The 17,452-nt window shown below is 53.2% G+C and overlaps 1 protein-coding gene and 2 non-coding genes across 6 annotated transcripts in view; 1 reads left to right on the top strand and 2 right to left on the bottom strand.

Moving 5' to 3' along the window:
* Window positions 1–17,452, bottom strand: part of VAC14 (VAC14 component of PIKFYVE complex) — a 79,859-nt gene that overhangs the window by 42,702 nt on the left and 19,705 nt on the right. For 3 of the 4 annotated variants that reach the window (XM_048316637.1, XM_048316635.1, XM_048316636.1), the window contains 9 exons: window positions 13,169–13,319; window positions 12,379–12,546; window positions 11,631–11,693; window positions 10,535–10,642; window positions 9,664–9,773; window positions 8,601–8,707; window positions 7,453–7,587; window positions 7,036–7,188; window positions 4,916–4,970 (listed from right to left, as the gene is read on the bottom strand). In XM_048316637.1, the coding sequence (XP_048172594.1) occupies window positions 4,916–4,970; window positions 7,036–7,188; window positions 7,453–7,587; window positions 8,601–8,707; window positions 9,664–9,773; window positions 10,535–10,642; window positions 11,631–11,693; window positions 12,379–12,546; window positions 13,169–13,319 (1,050 nt within the window). Of the gene's footprint in view, window positions 1–4,915; window positions 4,971–7,035; window positions 7,189–7,452; window positions 7,588–8,600; window positions 8,708–9,663; window positions 9,774–10,534; window positions 10,643–11,630; window positions 11,694–12,378; window positions 12,547–13,168; window positions 13,320–16,556; window positions 16,710–17,452 lie in introns of those variants that run through there. The other variant, XM_048316634.1, reaches the window with a different exon arrangement.
* TRNAG-GCC lies at window positions 5,966–6,036 on the bottom strand. The gene has a single exon. It is a non-coding gene; the product is annotated as a tRNA-Gly (tRNA).
* On the top strand, window positions 14,128–14,198 carry TRNAG-GCC. The gene has a single exon. It is a non-coding gene; the product is annotated as a tRNA-Gly (tRNA).

Genomic DNA, 17,452 nt, shown 5'->3' with positions numbered 1-17,452 from the left:
AGCCTGCCATGCTCCCAGGCTTCAGACGGAAGAGGAGAACGAAACCTTGACCCAGTAACACCTCCACACCAAATATACTCATTGTCTGCACAGGATGGGGAAAAAGAAACATCAGGGTAATGCATGTTTTCAGAGGGAAGAGGCCAAAAGGACAGCACAGAGAATTGGTGCCTGAAGCTGGGCAGTTCGGAGGTGGCTTTAATGCTGTCACATCCCACCAGCTCTGTGCTGCTGTGAGGTAAGTGGACGGGATGCGAGGTGCCATGGGCTGCCACAGAACTGTTAAGTCTGCTGATGCTGGACTTCTAACAGCACAGTAGAAACTTGTTTCTACAAGCAATTTCCAATCTGTTTTGTGCCAAAATCACTAGTGAAAGCCCCTTCTTCATCACTGCTCATGATGCAGCATCTGGGTGGAGCCTGGGTGGCTCAAGCCAAAACCCACCCAAGCAGACCCCAAGAGGTGGCTGGGAGCACCGGGCTGACCTGGAGCCAGGCAGTCCCCAGCCATGCCCCAGCCATGCTCTGTGGCTCTGCTGGGCTCGGCTCCCACTAGAAGGGATTGCAGCTGGGAAAAGCTCCTCACTGGCTACCCTCTGCCTACAGCTGCCGAGATAAACCTTTTAGGGGGGGTTGCTGGTGGAGAAGCAGTTCCTTTACTCAGCACAAAAGCCAGGCACCACCATGAAAGGTGAGGGGTCCGACAAACATGGGAAATTGGGCTAAAAACCTCCCACCAACCACAGTCCTCTGCCTCTGGGACAGAGTGGCACCAGACTACTGTGGGCTACCCCCTTTCCAGGGGTTACGGCAGCAGCCGAGCATGCTGCAGCTCCAGAGCCAGGCACGCAGCTCGGCCTGGCTCTCCTTAATCCCCAGGCAGGAGGGAGCGGGAGCAGCAGTAATGGCATTGCGTTACTGTGATCCTCCGGGCCTGCCACGCCGGCTCCAGTGCCGGCATCTGCGGCAGGGCAGATGTCAGATGCAATCACTTCCATCTAACCCACTACCCCAGATTCTCCTCCGGAGGATGAGTGTGGCCCTGGCACCGCCCCTGCCGTTCGCCTGTGACAGTGAGAACATGTTTTTAGGGCAAATTGAGCAATGATGGGGGTTGTGTCAGGCTCTTACTCCTGGATACTGGGAGTCTTTGCTCAAGGTCAGTGGTGGGGCAGAAGACCCATCCCCCAGCACATCCCCCCATCTCAGAAAGCACCCTTCAGCGTAAGAACTGAGCTTACTTTCCCACTACATTCAATCCACAGCAATGTTTTTCACTTCATGTCCTTTATCAACCCATTTTCTCACTTCTCCCCTTTCTTCAAGGGCTTCTGCCATCTCTCTCCTCAGCAGTCACCTCTTCTCTGCCAATGCCTGAGCTGTCATCTTTCTCCTGGCCTCCTGCCTGGCCCAGCTGCTTTCCTGACCCCATTTTCAGACAAGGTTAAGGTCCAGGCCAGGCTCTAGCCTTTAGGCAAGCCCAGCAAAATGGCCTTGCCAAGGGTGGAAATATCCAGGTTCTTTCATTGTGGTCCAAGTCACAAGGGCAGCTCCCATACCGGCTGGCAGCTGTGCTGCTCAATGGGCTTGAGCCAGCGGCCAGGACATAAATAGCTTTGCTATTGGTCCCACAAGCTGTCACTTTCTTGCCCTCCATCACTCTCATTTCAGTGCTCTCGGCTTCCTTCTGCTTACTGCAGTTTCCAAGATCTCCCAGGGAAATGATAAAGCCAAGGTCTAGGCAGAGGCATCCAGTCCAACGAGCTGTAGATCACCGTGACAAGGGCTGGGGCAGCGTGCCTGAGGTCCCCCTCCAGCTCAGCCACCCAAGCATGAAGTGCGAGCAGCAAAGGGAAGCCATCTCCTCACTCCAGGCTGGAAAGAAGGGCAGGAAGAGCCACCCTGGACCTAAAAGCTGTGCAGGACAAGCTGCTGGAGAACGGGATTCCAAGGCAGGCTTGGTGCCTTAGCTCAAAGCAAGCCATCATGCTGCCTCTTCAGCCAACCATCCCCCGGGTACTGCAGAGCATCCAACACCATCCCTACCCTCCACCAAAGTGTTCCCACCACCACGAGTTCCCCAGCTGTACCTTCAAGGTGCATCAGGCTCTGGGCATAGGGGTACAGCAACTTACAGCATGAGACAAGCAGCAGCTATTTTAGCCTTGTAGTAAGCACTACCACATTCAAAAGCCTGGTTTAAATGCAGGCTTGGGTGGTTCAGCCACGTGACAGCCACTTGTCCTTTCTGCAGAGCAACACACAGCTTTACATGTCTATGTGTTGCTGACCACCACCTAAAGCATGAAGCCTTCCTTGCATCAGGAAGTACCACAAACGCTCTTCTTGGAGATTTCATGTCCCTCATCTAGTTTGGTGAGGGACTGTGGTCCCATCAACCTTGTCCCATCACCCAGACGGCCTAACACTGACTGCTTCCAGCTGTGCCCGACCCTCTGCCTGGTAGGACCATCAGGAAGTTGTCTCAAACTGTCCAGGTCTTGTTTTGAAACACCAATGCAGTTACAAGAGCCTTACTTTCCAGCTGTTTTGGTCCATTGACGCAGGACAGACATCTGGATCTTCTCCTGCGGCAGCTCAGACCGACGGAAGGAAGCCCGGGCTCTGCTCCAGCAACCATGCTTCCACCTCCCCTTCCTGATCCAGGCTCACACCAGTGAATGCAGCAGCAGCATGCTCAGTCAGGCCACAGGAAGGATCCAGTGCCTTTGAAACATGGTTCTGGTCCACTTCCAGTGACAGTTTTTGCAGAAGGTGGAAGTGAGGCCCCCCATCTGGATGGGGAACCCCAAAACCCCTCCAGCCCTGCGTAGCCAGGCTCTCCCAGCAGCCAGTTTCTGTCTTGGCACAGACACGGTCTCCATTTCCTAGTGGATGCCACCAGGAAACTCCCTCCAAGTAAAGCTGGCAAATACTTGGAAAGCATTTTGGAGCATGTTTTAGGATCAAGTGTGTCAGTTTGTAGCCACAGGCATGTGCCCAGCATCCATGTATTAAGCATTCACGCCTTGTCATCTTCTTGGATGGCACCTTCCCAGAACATGGCCCTCTGCAGACGCCAGGCCATGATCTCCTCTGCCCCCACTGACCAAGGTCCTCCCTTCCCTGCTGCTGGAGCACTGTCCCTCTGCAGCCGGCTGGGGAGGGCAGAGGAAGGGGCGTGAGAGCTGGATGCTTGGCATTGGGCCATGCTCCATCATTTGCTCGACGGGGGAGGCTGGGAGAAGGCGGGGGGGGGGGGGGGGGGGGGGGGGGGCGGAATGAACAAAAACAGAAGCAAAGAGTGACTTCATCTTAAAAGGCAGCTGCAACTTCCTCTGTTTGCAGGCTTTCCAGCTTTTCCCAGCAACGCAACGGCTTCCTGCGGTCCTGCCTTGACACCCAGTGGGCATTCAGCGTGCTGGCAGCTGCCGCTCCCCGGTGTGAATTATGGCTGCTGATGGCCACGGGTGCCAGCTCCTGCCTCCCTCCGGCTCCAGCGCCAAGCCAGACAGCCTGAGCGATGGATGGAGCACCAGGCAGATGTCCAGGGCTCCCGTCAGCCACATACAGCCCTCCCCCCAATCCTGTGCCAGTCCCTCACAACAGATGCCATGGCAAAAATGTTTCAGGTCCCAGCGCTGGAGCAGCAGAGAGGTCGCACAGGGCAGGTAAACCCCACAGTAAAGCCTGGCGTTTCCTGCTGAAAAGGGCTTAGGAGGACTCAAGAAAAAGCCCCTCTGCAAAACCAGGTCTCTTAGAGATATGGAGGGTCTTGCCTTCTGTCCCAGATGGTTTTCCCTGGTGCTTGAGGTGCTGACAGAGCATTTCAGCTCAAGCAGCTGTTCTCCTCCTGGCTCTCAGTGACACTGGGACAAGTCATCCCAGCTCTCCCTGCTTCTGTCCCTCTTCAGTTTTCACTCCCTCTCTCCCTCACGTGCAAGATCTTCAGCACAGAGCCACCATGGCTATCACTTGTCCTCCTGACTCGATGCCTCTTCTTTTTCTTCCCCCACCCTCTTTCCCATTTCAGTCCTATGCACATCCACTTCTGCACTTGCTAAACTTCAAGAGCCGAGCAGGGTCAGGATACAGCAACCACAAAAAAGCCAGGGAAAATCATTTAACCACCATAAACCAACATTTAGGTGCAAATGAAATGACCTGTACTTCCATGAGAGAAAAAAAATTAAGGGCATCATTAAGACCAAGGAGTAGCTGGGCTGTGCAGAAGTGCAAAAAAAGGAACAGAGAGTACAGACCATCAACCTGAAAAGCTGACGCTTGCACTGCTCTGGGATGTGTTGTGATGGGCATCACGCTGTTAGGAAGCAGCTAAAGCAAGGCATCATCCTATTTTGGGGATCACGACAACAAATAAAAATAAGCATCAGCACAATGAAGTGTTGGAACTCACTACCTCAGAGTAAAGGAACTGCAGGCAGCAGGAGGAAAGGAAAGCTATTAGAACAGATGGATTTGGCCCCCAGTTCAGACAGCTGGATGGGAAGAAAGGTATTTGCAGGAGAGATGATTTAGATGAAGTATTGGGAGAGATCATGCTGGGCACAGAACTGGTGCAGGGCTGACTAATGCCACACAAGGCTGGCAGGAGGCCAAGACCTGTGCAGCCCTAGGTCCAGCCCCATAGCCCTGTGCCGTGGTGGGCCGCCAAGATAGCAGCATGGAACTGTGTCAGTCTCTTTGGGGGAAGAAACACCTCAGTTCATCCTAAAGTCAAGTCATTTTGGTGTAAATACACCAGAGAGAAGCAATTCCTAGAGCATCCCCAGTCATCCACCCTACTGGAACCAAGAGACCCCCATCTGTCTCCCAGCCCAGCATCTGTCAGTCATTGTCTGTACCCTAAGAAGCTTTCTCCTCAAGTCCCTCTGAAGCAACAAACAGACCCTACCTGGTTACTGTGAAGACTCCGCTGTTGCTGGAGTCACCAGATGCATCCAGAGAACCTGGGGGCAGAAAAACAGGAGACACAGCTAGTGGGGTGATGGGGAAGGTAGACAGCAGGACTGGGAGGCTGGAGAGCTGCATGACCTTCTGCAAAGATATCACCAGTCATGGCCTGAGGGTCCAGGGACCCAAGGGATCCCTCCTGCCTACAGTAAGCATTCTACACTCCTTGTCAAGCCCTTCCCTGCTGCCAGACAAGCTGGTACAGAACTGTACTTACCCAGCAAAATGCAAGTGGGCACAGCTTCAGACCTCTGCCCCAAACTGGGTCCCCTCCTCTGTAACAGAGGCCCAGACACATCCTGCTGATGGTTTCAACCATTCTTAAAGAAGTAGCTCAGAACTGCAGAGCTGCCTTTGACTCTCCTGATTTCAATGCCTAAAGATACCACATGCACAGTGAAGGCAGAATCCAACCCAGGACATCTCCACCTGGCCACAGCCTGACTCCACGTCGAAGCCAAGTGACTCAAACAGCTTTCCAACCTCTGCTCCCTGCTAAAACTGGGTCTTACAAGCATGGTGACAAAGCATGACAAGATGAACTTGACTCTTTGTGCCCCCTTGTGCCAACAGCCTCTACTCACACAAGCAACATCACTCCATCAGCATGCCTGGACAGCAGAGCTGAGTTTCTCATAGAAAGGCATCAGTTTTATCTGATCCTGCCTGCTTCAAGGTGCAATTTGACACCAGAGGGGCTAAGAATAAAGCAATTAAGCTTTCTGTTGATATTTTAAAGCCCTTCTGTGACAAATTTTAATACAAGAAGGTATTCTTGGGACAAACAAGGAATAAAAAAGTTTTTGCTGCTGTGCTACAGCAGTAAATTTTTCTGCTTTCTCTCTTCTAGTAAGAAAACCTGTACAGAGTTAGGTAATGAAAGCTCTTGCACCTTTATTGAAGACTAAGATGCTTATTTAGACTGGTATTTTGAGGTGCCTGGGTCCACATTATGGATAGAAATAAAAAAAAGGAGGAGGAAAAAGAGCACTGCATTGGCCGGGAATCGAACCCGGGCCTCCCGCGTGGCAGGCGAGAATTCTACCACTGAACCACCAATGCTGTCCTGCATGCTGCCTCCGCGCTTGCCGCCTCCTCCTGCCACCCCAAACGCCACCCCTGCCAGCCGCACCCTGCGCCTTGGCAGCTCCCCTGGCAGCTCCCCGCCTTGCACTGCTGCTGTTGGACAAGAAAACCCTTCAGTCTTAATCCCATCCTCCTGCTCCCTCTCATGGCAGGATTTTCCAAAAGCCACTGGTGGGCGTGTTATAAGGAGAGCACCGGGCTGAAGGTGCAGCTTTAGAAGAACACCTATCAGCCCTCGTGATTTAAACACTAACACATATTTCATACACCTGGACAACAAAGATGTGTTGTGCCAGAAGAAATGTTTAGTCATGCCAGCACAACAGCATCCAAGGGATGTTGGAGGGCTAACACCACTGCTGTTCCCAGGCATTGATTCATAGGGACCACTTAGTTTCTTTTCACTTGAACCCTCCTTCAGGTCTCCTATCCCACTAGCAAACTTCTGCCTTTTATGTGCTGGAAATCTTAGGACTGGGACAATACCTGCCAGATGGTCTGGAGAGCACCATGAATCTGGAAAGGATCCAAAATTCTTCTCCTTTTTGTTCTCAACCCTTCCCCACCACAGACATTCTCCATGCACATGTTGATGCTCTACCAGGACTAACACAGCTCTCTGAGTTCTCCTTTGGGTGACGATAGCTGCTCCCAAACTAAAAGTTATCTTTTTCAGGTCAACTTGATGACTAAGTTGAAGGGGAGCATGGTGAGAGGATGGGGATGCTCACCAGGGCATGCAGCACTGCAGCACCACTTGGGCTCCAGGTCAGAGCAATGACCCTCTTATGCAGACTATAACAAACGTGTCTGTCTCAGCAGAGGATCATCTGTGCAACAGGTCTCCAAAGAAAGCATAGAGATCCCATGTGCTCTGAGCTGCTTCAGGACACCAAATCAACTCAAGAACTTCTCTTGAGAACATTCCCTTGACCTTCCTCACACCTCTAATGGCCCAGACCAACTGAGACTCACCGGTGGTCACTGCCTCTGGCTTGGAGAGGGATTCCTCCGAGGTGGGCTCTGCTGGTATAGTCATTGATGGCTTGGCCTCATCCATTTCATCATCCTCTGGGATGACCAGCTTCATCAGGCTCTGGTTGCACACGTTCGCCACCTCCTTGATGTCTGAGTGAAGGCAGTGTAAGGAACACGCAGTCCCACACATGGGCAGGTGCCAGCCACAGAAAAGCCACTGCAGCCCCACCAGAGCTGCCCCAGCCAAGCTACCGCAACCCCCCTCACATCCAAAGGGCCAGTGTGGGTGTTAGCACTTGGTGGGAGAACTTCTCCTGGACCTGCACTCCAGGGGCAGGAAACAGGCACTGGAACAGGCACTTCCCTGTGGGTTGCTGTGGCAGGAATGGGAGCAGCTCTGAGTTACAAGGATACTCTTCTTGCGATCATCGTAGGAGAGACATGGCAGGACAGCGGTCAGGATCCCTGAGGAGTAAGGCAGCATCACCCGGCCAGCCAGCTGGATGAACTCCCGCATCCAGCACATGGCTGTCAGCTGGATCAGCTCATCTGGAAGACATGGGACAAGCAAAGGTGAGGCAAAGGGCAGCACTGGCTCCAAAGGCCAAGAACCACCTGCAAGCAGGGAGCTGCCTCTGCTCTATCCTGAGAGATCTTCATCTGGGACAGTTTAGTCCCAGAGGAGATCAGTAAGACCTGAATCTGCAGTGAGCTTGAGATTAAACACAATCATTAGGTTTCAGTTACCCCAGTTCTACCCTTAATGCAGGTTTCCTAATTTACAAGTATTCTGTCAAGCTTCCCAACACATAAGGGTATTTCTTTGGTCCCACCCACTGCAGCTGTGGGTCTGGGTCAAACATCATTCCTAGAGCTGGGGTTTTAACAGCCTCCCCAAATTCTGGAAGAGGCACCACCGCCAAGGCACTCTGCTGATGCAAGGCCAGATTTTAAGCTTAACAGTGTAAATTCATCGGGAGTCAGTTTAATCAAGAACAACCAGTCTCAGTCTATCTATACTTTTCTGTCCCCCAAGAAACCCACTCCCATTGAGCAACATTTAAAGAGCAGTTTAAGCTTAATGAGCACAACTAGGGAACAAGATCCTTCTCAGGAAACACATCCAGCTGCAGCTGTGACTCTCTGCCACTGCCTATACAGCAGACCCATGGGAGCTACAGTGCAGCACTGGCACAACCACACACATCCTTAACTATCTGACCTATGCACCAAATGCCACCAGAGGTTACAGTAAGACCTTACAGAGATCCTCCTAGCAGTGCTGGATATCCACAGGTGCCAAATATTTTTCTTTTAGGCCTCTCTGTTTTGGAAGATGCCACACCTATGTTGTGGCTGTGTGATCTGCAGTACAAAAGCAGTTGTGCCAACTTCAGGAAAGCTGCCTGTTCCCCACTTCCAGCAGAATTTTCATGCACAGTGACAAAAAAAAGGCAAGCAACTGAGCTGATGAACAGCCTGCTGGAAAACTCCTGGCCTGAATCTACAGTGGGCACCACAAATCAGGAGGCTGGTGCTACTGCCCGGTCCTGTGCACTCACCTGCTGCCTGGCAGTGGATCACCAGGATATTGGCCATTTCTGCAAATTTCACACTGGAGGGATTCTTCTTGATCTCCTTGAGGAATTCCCCAAGAGCCACCTCGCACCTGTAGAGACGCAGAGCAGCTGGTCAGAACTTGGTTGCCTTAGAGCAATTAGGAAGAACTTATGGAGACTGTCTTCTGCAGGTGCACATGGAAGGATGCTGGTGGCACGGCAGAAGTGTCTCCACACAGGAGCAGGGTCAGGAAAGATGATGCTGACAAGCTCACCCTGCCCCACAGCAGACTGCACACAGCTGCAAGGACAGAGGTGATGGCAGCCCAGAGGCCCCCCCCGCTTCCCACAACTCCCCCACCGCCACACAGGCTCTGTGGATATGGAGGTGCCTGGGATGAGGAGCAGGGGGGCAGGTGACAGCCAAAGCTTTCAGTGCTTGTTCCTTGACATGGGGATGCTGGAAAAAAAGAGATATGGGTAGGATGCAGAAAGGCCTGGCAGCAGGAGAGACCCAGGCTGGTCTCACCACTTACTTATGCCCTACAAAATCAGTCCAGCCACTCTCTCCCAGCACAAAATGCCAAGATCCTCTGACCTCCCTGAGAACACGCAGACATTCCTGCACTTCAAAATGCCTCTGTCTTGGGGACCAGCAGCAGTATCTGTGGAGCCAGCTCCCAATCCTTGCTTCTCTTCTCCACCCAGGAGATGCTGGGCTGGAGCTCTGCTTTGCCAAGAGAAGCTGTCATGCTGCAAGTTTCTTCAGAGAGCTCATGCCCATCCCAGAACCACACACCAGGCTCTGTGACTCCGACATCAGGTGCTTGGAAGCCAACAACTCAACCAAGCCAAAACAGTTTGTCCCCCAGTGTAGAGTATGGTCACGGGATGGGGGAGGCCCTTGTCAAAGACACTCTGATCCACTGCCCAAGCCAATCTGTCTCCCACCACACACATGGAACTTCACTGCAGTTACACAGAAGAATTGCAAACCAATAGCAAAAGTGATGGATGAACAGCGAACATCACACAGCCCTCATGCCCAGCCCGCCTCCATACTCACATTTTTCGTATCTCCTTGCTGTTGTCTCCCAGGATCTGGAAGAGTCCATCTAGGATTTCTGGCAGGTAATCCAAGAGGTTGATATCAGGCACAGACTCTAAGACCAGGATCTAGATCAGGGAGGAATACGAAAGAAGAGGTGAGTTTTGGAGATGCGGACTAACATCACCAGCACAAATCTGGCAGGATACTGAGGAATTCAGAGCTGAGCTGTGTGGGATGGGGGGGAAGAAAAAGAGGACACTGTGGAGTTGCCCATCTTGGGAAACAGCTGAGCTAGCACAGCAAGCAAGCAATCAACCTGCAGCAGTGCTACCTTTCCAATCACAGCTCTGCAAAACAAAGCAGGGATCGGGAATGACTACCAAGACGCATCCAGGCAGACCTGGGATGGCTGAGAGAGCACAGGGGAACACATCTCCCCATACTCTGGCCAGGCACCAAGAGCTCCTGCCTTGCAGAGAAAGGAGAGAGCAAGTGGAGATCCCTTGCCTCCTGGAGAGCAACATCTCTCCATCACCTCTGCGTGATGGAAAGCAGCCTAGCGCTATCCCTTGGGAGACTGTAACCTCTAGAGCACAGTATGTCTATTTATACAAGCAACACTTTAAGTGTACTTTCTACAATGCCCTGAGCAGGCTGGCAGAAGCGCAGTGCCACGTCACTGTGACTGCAACAACAAGGTGACAAGGGAGCTGCCCTTTTAAAGAAGCAGGTAAAAAACTCTGCTGGCTTAAAAACCTGCTGAGGTAAGTCCAGGAGCTCACACATCACTGTGGATACCTGCAGTTTGCCTGGACATGGGAAGCTGATGGGACACAACGTCCTGGAGTTCAGACTGGCAGGCACACATGGCACCCCGTGTACCTACCCAGGATATGATGAACTGGCGGGCGTACTGGTTGTTGGAGTAAATCCTCTCACGCAGCAGCGGGATGAAGCCTACCAGGTCGAACTGGTTGCTCTCTGTCACGATATCCTGCAGAGCCCAAGCAGAGGGTGTTAGGATGCCTAACAACACACGTCCATGCAGCAGCCCTCCCACCCTGTATTTTTAAGGCACGTGACAGGAAAAGGATAACAAGCATGAGTCTGCGTGTCAGGAGACCTGGGGAGAAGGAATCATGCAGTTTATTCAGGCAATGAGCTGGCAATTCCCCTCAGGCAGAGACTAATGCTGAGCAGGACCCAGAGAGGGATGCTCCTGACTGCTGTGACAGCCTGGCTGAACAGGAAGCTGGGAAGCTTCTCTGATTCATGCCTCAGTGCTGTGCTGCACACATGAGCAAGCACTTCTGATGTAGCCACGTGGATATGGGTGGCAGAGTCCCCTCACTTCCCTTTACAGCTCTTTCCACATGCTTGGTGGATTTTGCTGCATGGCCGAGTCCCTGGGCCTGGTGCAGTGGAGCACATCTCCCAGCAGGAAGGTTTGCAGAGGAGACTGAGTTAACTGCTGTGATAACAAGGAGCAAGGGCAGGACCTGGCAGGGAGCAGCTCACCTCTGAACAGCAGCAGAAAAGGAACTGGGAGGTCTGTGGCAGTAAAAGACCATCAGCAGGCAGAACAGGAACGGGAACCAAGCCCACACCTTGAAGCAGCAGCAGCAGCTCCACTCATATCACAACTCCCTTAGGCAAGGGAGGGAGAGCAGAGGAGCAGCCCTTCTGCTGCCTGGCACAGCACTGCAACCCTCAGACTCAAACCTTGCTTCCACCAGCTCCCACGAGCTGAATGCACGCATGCCACTGGGATAACCCACGAGGCCCTACATCCGGCTGCCTGAGAAGGCTACCAGAGCCTTGATCGAAGAGGCTGCAGCCAGTGAGAGAAAAAAATATTCTGACAGCAGCCACAGGACTGAGGTGGGATGGCTTTAGCAGCTGCAGCCTCAGGGACTGACATATCCCCAGCCAGGACATGCCTCCAGCTTGCACCAAGGACTCTCAGCAGAGAGCAAAAATACCTTGAGCAGCCGATCGAGGAGCTCAGAGCCACTTTTGACATTTGGGTCAGGATCAGCAGCCAGCTGTGAAAGACAGAAACAAAGAGACGTTGCAACAGCAGGTCCCAGGTCTGCTCCCTGTTCTGCAGCGCAGCTCACAACAGGCTCACAGGACTGTTACTCTCCTTTGACAACACAGGGACAGACATACAGAAGTCCCTTTATCTCCAACTTCTCATTAGGCTCCAAAAAATTCTCCTGAGAGACTCCTGAGAGATCAAGCACACATCACCTCCCCCAGCTATGCAGGTTTTCATGGGCCAGCAGTCACTCCCAAGGAACAGAGAAGTGCAGGTTACCAGTGAAAATCTGCAAAGGCAGACATGCACAGACATAGTTTTGACACTACAGACCCCACAAAGCCAAACTGCTGCAGATCCACCTTGCCTGCAGCAGTTCTCTCAGCCTCATTTTCTAGTACCATTCAACAAGGAGCAGGAGAATACATCCTGGAGGCGAGGACAGAGAACAAGGTATCTGACAGTCAACTTCATACCCACAGTATCAGCGGCTACTGTGTAGAAACTGCTCATTTTGCTGATCCTTGTGGGTCCCTTCCAACTCAGAATATTCTGTGACTCTGTCCTTCAGACCTGTCTGGGTCAAAGTAAATCAGTTTGCTTGGAAAAAAAACCTTGAACAATTTGGTTTGGAGATGATGAGGACTAGTCCTCAAAAAGCACATGGGGATTAAAAGGAAGCTTCTTACCTTGCTGAGGCCATCGAAAAGCACGTTGAAGTGCGGGAGGACAGAGCCCCTGGCCACCTTGACAATGTTATAGAGAGCCTCGCAGGCGTAGTACCGCAGTCGACTGTCAGCATCATTGAAACACGTCAGCACTGGCTCAATCAGCTCTTTCAGGTACAGCCCAGAGTCCTGGGGGCACAAGGAGACTGGTTAGCTAAGGACCATGCCACAGCGAGTGGGAAGAGATGCCCTGGAATACACTGCAAATATTCAGGCCTGTGATGGCTTTAGTGCACCTGTGCCAGCCAGGATTTACTAATGAATTTTGAATTTTATTACTGAATTTTTTTATTCAGGTACAGTGAGAAGCAATCAGGTTTGCTGGGCATCTGCCTCATCTCCTGCCTGCAGGGCAGAGGGAGCCAGGGATGGATTTCTGTAAGGGCCAGTGTTAGCAGTGCACAGCAGGAAATGGAAGGGCTGAAACTCTTGTCAGCTCTTTTAACACAAACTAGCACCCAACCAGCTGAGTCTAGTTCTGCTGCTGGAGACTGTAGATGGACAGAAGCCCTTTAACCACACTTAAGCAGCTGCCAAGATGTAACCCAGGCCAGAAAGTACGCCTGGGCCCAAAGGGTGTGGCTGGGTGTGCTGGGAAAACTCCAACACAACCCAGTTGTAGGCTGCAATAGCAGGAGGGAGCCAGGGAACTGCAGGGCCACCAGCCCGAGTCTCCCCATCACACTGACCCAAGAGGAGCTGCTGTTCTCTCACCGCAACCTGCACAAGCCAAAAAACCCATCACACCTACCTTGCCAAGGGCAATGGAGCAAGCAGCGAGGCCAATGAGTCCCCCTTTCCGGCTGTGGGGGTGCTGGGAGAGCGCAAACTCCTGTGACAGGATCTGGATCACGTGTTTGATCTGGGATGTGTTGTTCTGAGCCACAAACTCTCGCACCAGCCTGGGGAGAGGAGCAAGAGGCACACAGGGAGGTTTAGGTTCTGCCTGATACAAACATTGAGGGGCTTGGTGTCAGAGACAGGGACTTTCAGCCACAACAAGCACCAGAGAAAGCAGTACTGAAATCCAGAATGCTGAAGGAACCCAAAAGCAAAACCAGAGCTCTCCCCTCCTCCCTGCTCACATTCACCAGCAGCTCCCTGCCCTCCTGCTGCTCTAGCCTGCAGCCTCCTACACCGTTCACAAACTCTCAGCCCAGGATGAGCTCTCAAGGGCCAACCCAGTGCAGCTGTGTGCTTGCAGAGAAGTTACCAGGTCTACACAGCCCCTCCAACAGGGCAAGTTTTCAGGGTCATTCACCCCCAGCATGGCACAGAATGGGAGCCCAGCACACACCCAGAGTGCTGGTGGCTTGGCAGAGAATTGCTGCCCACCAGACCCACACACAGTGCCATGGTTTTGGACCCTTCCAGCCACCCATAAGTGCTTCAGTTAACATCCCATATATATAACTTTACTACTAACAGTATATTTCAATATTCTTAAAACAGCCCAAGACTTAACAAAAAGCCAACACAGTTTCCATATACAATACCTGCTCCTCCCCAGAAACTTGCAGGTCGTTACCCAGAGATAATTAACACATCAGTCGCGGATGAAGAGATCCACATCCCTGCTCCTGCCTACAGAACTGCTTCCAGGTCCCAGCTTGCCCAACCAGCTCTTCAGCCCCAGTTTGCTGTTGGCAGGGCCCTTGGCCAGGCAGGGAGGCACAGGCAGCTGTGCAGGCAGCTGTGCAGGCAGCTGGAGCATTGGTGGTTCAGTGGTAGAATTCTCGCCTGCCACGCGGGAGGCCCGGGTTCGATTCCCGGCCAATGCAGTGCTCTTTTTCCTCCTTTTTCCTTGCATTTCTATCCATAATGCAGACTTAGGCACCTCAAAAACTTTGCCTAAATAATCATCTTTACCTTAGCTGTCAATAAAGGTACAAAAGCTTTCACTGCCTAATTCCATACAGGGTTTCTTTGGCACTATATAAATCTCACACTTCCAAACAGGTGCCACCGGCCATTCACACACTTTATAATCCAGGAACATCATTACAGAAGACGTTTATGAACTTTTCCTCCCCAAAATTACGAACACCAGCTCTGCTGTCATGTAGCTCTGCAAAAAGCAGTTGCTCCCTTTCGCCCTGGGGGCACCAGGCAGCCCCTCCCTCACTCTCCCTACTCCAAAGCCAAGTTCTCCAACAGTTACAGTCCAATCCCCACTCACAGACTGCTGCTTTAGGGATTATGGCTCCATTTCCAGTCCTGCTCCAAGAAGAGAAATGCACTGAGCTCGAGCAAGACAGATCATTGGGATGATCATTTTACTGCCTACATTTCACTAATGGAGCTTTGAACAGGAATAAATTTACAGGCTTCCTTCGCAAGTTTAAAGGACTCAAGATTTAACTAATGAGGCAAAAAGTGCAGCATCAGAGCCTGCAAGCAGCAGGAGCTGCTCCTGCATTACCAGCTAAAGGATAAGGAGGTTCCTGAGTCAAGAGGCAGCAACTCCCTCCTGGCTTGATGCCATGGACATGGGAGTGATGCTGCTGGGGGCATTCTGCGATGGGTTTTAGATGAACTAAACCTGTGAAATCTGTAGGAAAAGTTGGCCCTTGCTTTTTCCTCTTCACACTCTTCCCAAGTTGTACTTGCAGCTTGATCACATGAACTGCCTGACCGCAAAGCAGACTTTAGTTAGTGTAAGGCAAGCACAAACCCTTAATCCCAGGGCAGAGTAAGCTGGAACAGAGCTGCTTGGATAGGGCACAGAGCATCACCCCTCACAGTGCAGCAAAGGGGTTACTGAAGTACCCCTGAGACTGGACTTATGACGACATTGCAAGAATCCCACCCTGCAACACTGCAACCCACCCAAAATAAATTATTCCTATAACAATGAGAGAAAACTAAACGCACAGAACAGCAGAAGGCACTCACTGGGTTGGGTTTCTAGCAAAGCACACACTCACTCTTTCCCAGGTGCCACTTTTCTCTGCTGACCTCTCACACAGCCCCCTCCACGTTTGAGGCAGGCAGTTCCCACATCCCGCACTGAACTGTCAGCAGAGAGACTCCATCCCCATGTCACCGACTGCCACGCGTGCCTGACTGCTCCCCTTGCAGGCCCACCACGGCCACATCTCTCACCCAAAACTCACCCACCAGCTCGGACCATCACTCCCAGCCCTGCGCTGGGCTGCACCCTGAGGCGATGCTTCAGATCTCCTGTGGGAGCTGAGCTCTCAGGCAATGCCCAGGGAGAACACACTCCTTCCCAGGGAAAGCTGTGGCCCAGCACAGCAAGGGTGAGAAGACAGGCAGGTACAACAAGCAACACCAGAGGGGCATGGCCACACCAGAAGGTGCCTGCAGACCTTTGCCTGGGATGCTCCGAAAGGAAGGCCCGCTGGAACAGCAGCTGTGCACAGGAAGAACCAAGGGCAAAACCCGATGGCCAGGGGTGACAGCAACACTTCCCACCTCTTCTAGCCAGCATCCAGCATGGGACAAGCTTGGGTGAACCCTCGGGGGAGAGGTGGGATGCCACCAGGACTCTGGATGTGTCGCAGCACAGCAAACAGTACATTTCCTACAGTGATGCCACTCATGTATTCACCTCGCATAGGGCTGTGCAAGCGCAACTGCACCGGGCACCCGCCGTCAGAACGAGCCTCTGTCACGGGCTCTTGGGATGCGCCCGGAGCCAGCGGGTCCTCACCCGCACCCAGGAGCTGACGCGCTCGGGGATAAACTTCAGTGGCCGGCGGGATGGGGCTGGGAGACAGGGAGCAGCTCTGGGAGAGATCCCTCCAGCCCGAGCACCGCCCACGGCGCTGTCCCCGACAGGGTCACCGTGTCACCTGAGCCCCTTCCCGGGGCTGCCGAGCCCGCAGGGACCCAGGCCAGAAGCTCCGGTACCCTGGACGTCCCGGGGTGACCGCCACCCCCGGGCAGCCAGGCCGCTCCCTCCCGCCGCCCGGTGTACGGCTGGACCCACCCAAGCATCACGGGCCGGCTCCCGCCACCCCGGGGCCGCAGGGAGCCCTAGCAGCACAACACCTCGCCCCGCCCTTCCCCGGGGCGCCGGGCCAGGCTCCCTGACCCCAGCCCCGGGACCGCCCGCACCGGCACCGCCCCCATTCCCGCTGCCCTCCCGGCTGCCGGTGGCTCCCGCCGCTCACTTCTCTATCTCCAAGGCCGCCACCTTCCTCTTCTCATAGAGTTTGTCGGTCAGCGCCCGCACCACGCCGGGGGTCAGCGGCGACAGGTCCCGCTCCGCGTTCATGGCCCCGCCGCCGCCACCGGCGGCCACGTGACCCCGACCGGGCGATGCGGCCACGTGACCCCGACCGGGAAGCGCGGCCACGTGAGCCCGCTCCGCTGCACAGCGCCCCCGCGCGGCGCGGAGACACGCTGCACCACCGGCTCATTAACCCCTGGGGTCATTAACGAGAGCGTCATTAGGGAGAGACGCCTTTGCCCGGGTAGCCCGAGGAGGCACAGTCCCGGTTCTGGGCACAGGTTTCTGTCTAAACGGATTTAGCAGCACTTAATCATTGCTTAATTTAACGTTTACAAAGTGATTGGACAGCCTTAGCTGCAAGAGTCACTCAATTATCTATAAAGTGTTTTAATTGAACTCAAACATGCACCCACGCAGACACACAGGTAGATATTTGTAAATGTACCCAACTACAACTATTAAAATCTCCCCTCAAGCGCCAGTGAAATACTTGGATCGAATGCATTGGTGTTCCTCAGCAGGTGGGGGTTGAGCCTCAAGGTGTGGGGGTATCGGCCCAGACTGCACCACTTCAGCTTGTGGCACAGACGGATTGTTTGTGTGTGGCTAAACGTCTCCTCTCCAAAGGATTGCCCCTCTTGTGCCAGCATATCTGGCCACTTCACACTTCACAGGGTGCCTTTTGAAGGAGACTGGAACATCTAATTTCAAGATCCCTGTGATGCCCTTGGCACACCCAGCATGGAGATGTCCCACCCAGGTAGAGCTGGAGAGTCCAGACTAAACCGGAATTACTGGCAAGGGCAGGATTGACAGCAAAAGGGATGGATGTGG

The sequence above is a fragment of the Corvus hawaiiensis genome, chromosome 12 (assembly GCF_020740725.1).
Source record: "Corvus hawaiiensis isolate bCorHaw1 chromosome 12, bCorHaw1.pri.cur, whole genome shotgun sequence".
Lineage (NCBI taxonomy): Eukaryota > Metazoa > Chordata > Aves > Passeriformes > Corvidae > Corvus > Corvus hawaiiensis.
Note: the sequence above shows the minus strand (reverse complement) of the source record. Positions and strands in the feature narration are given on the sequence as shown.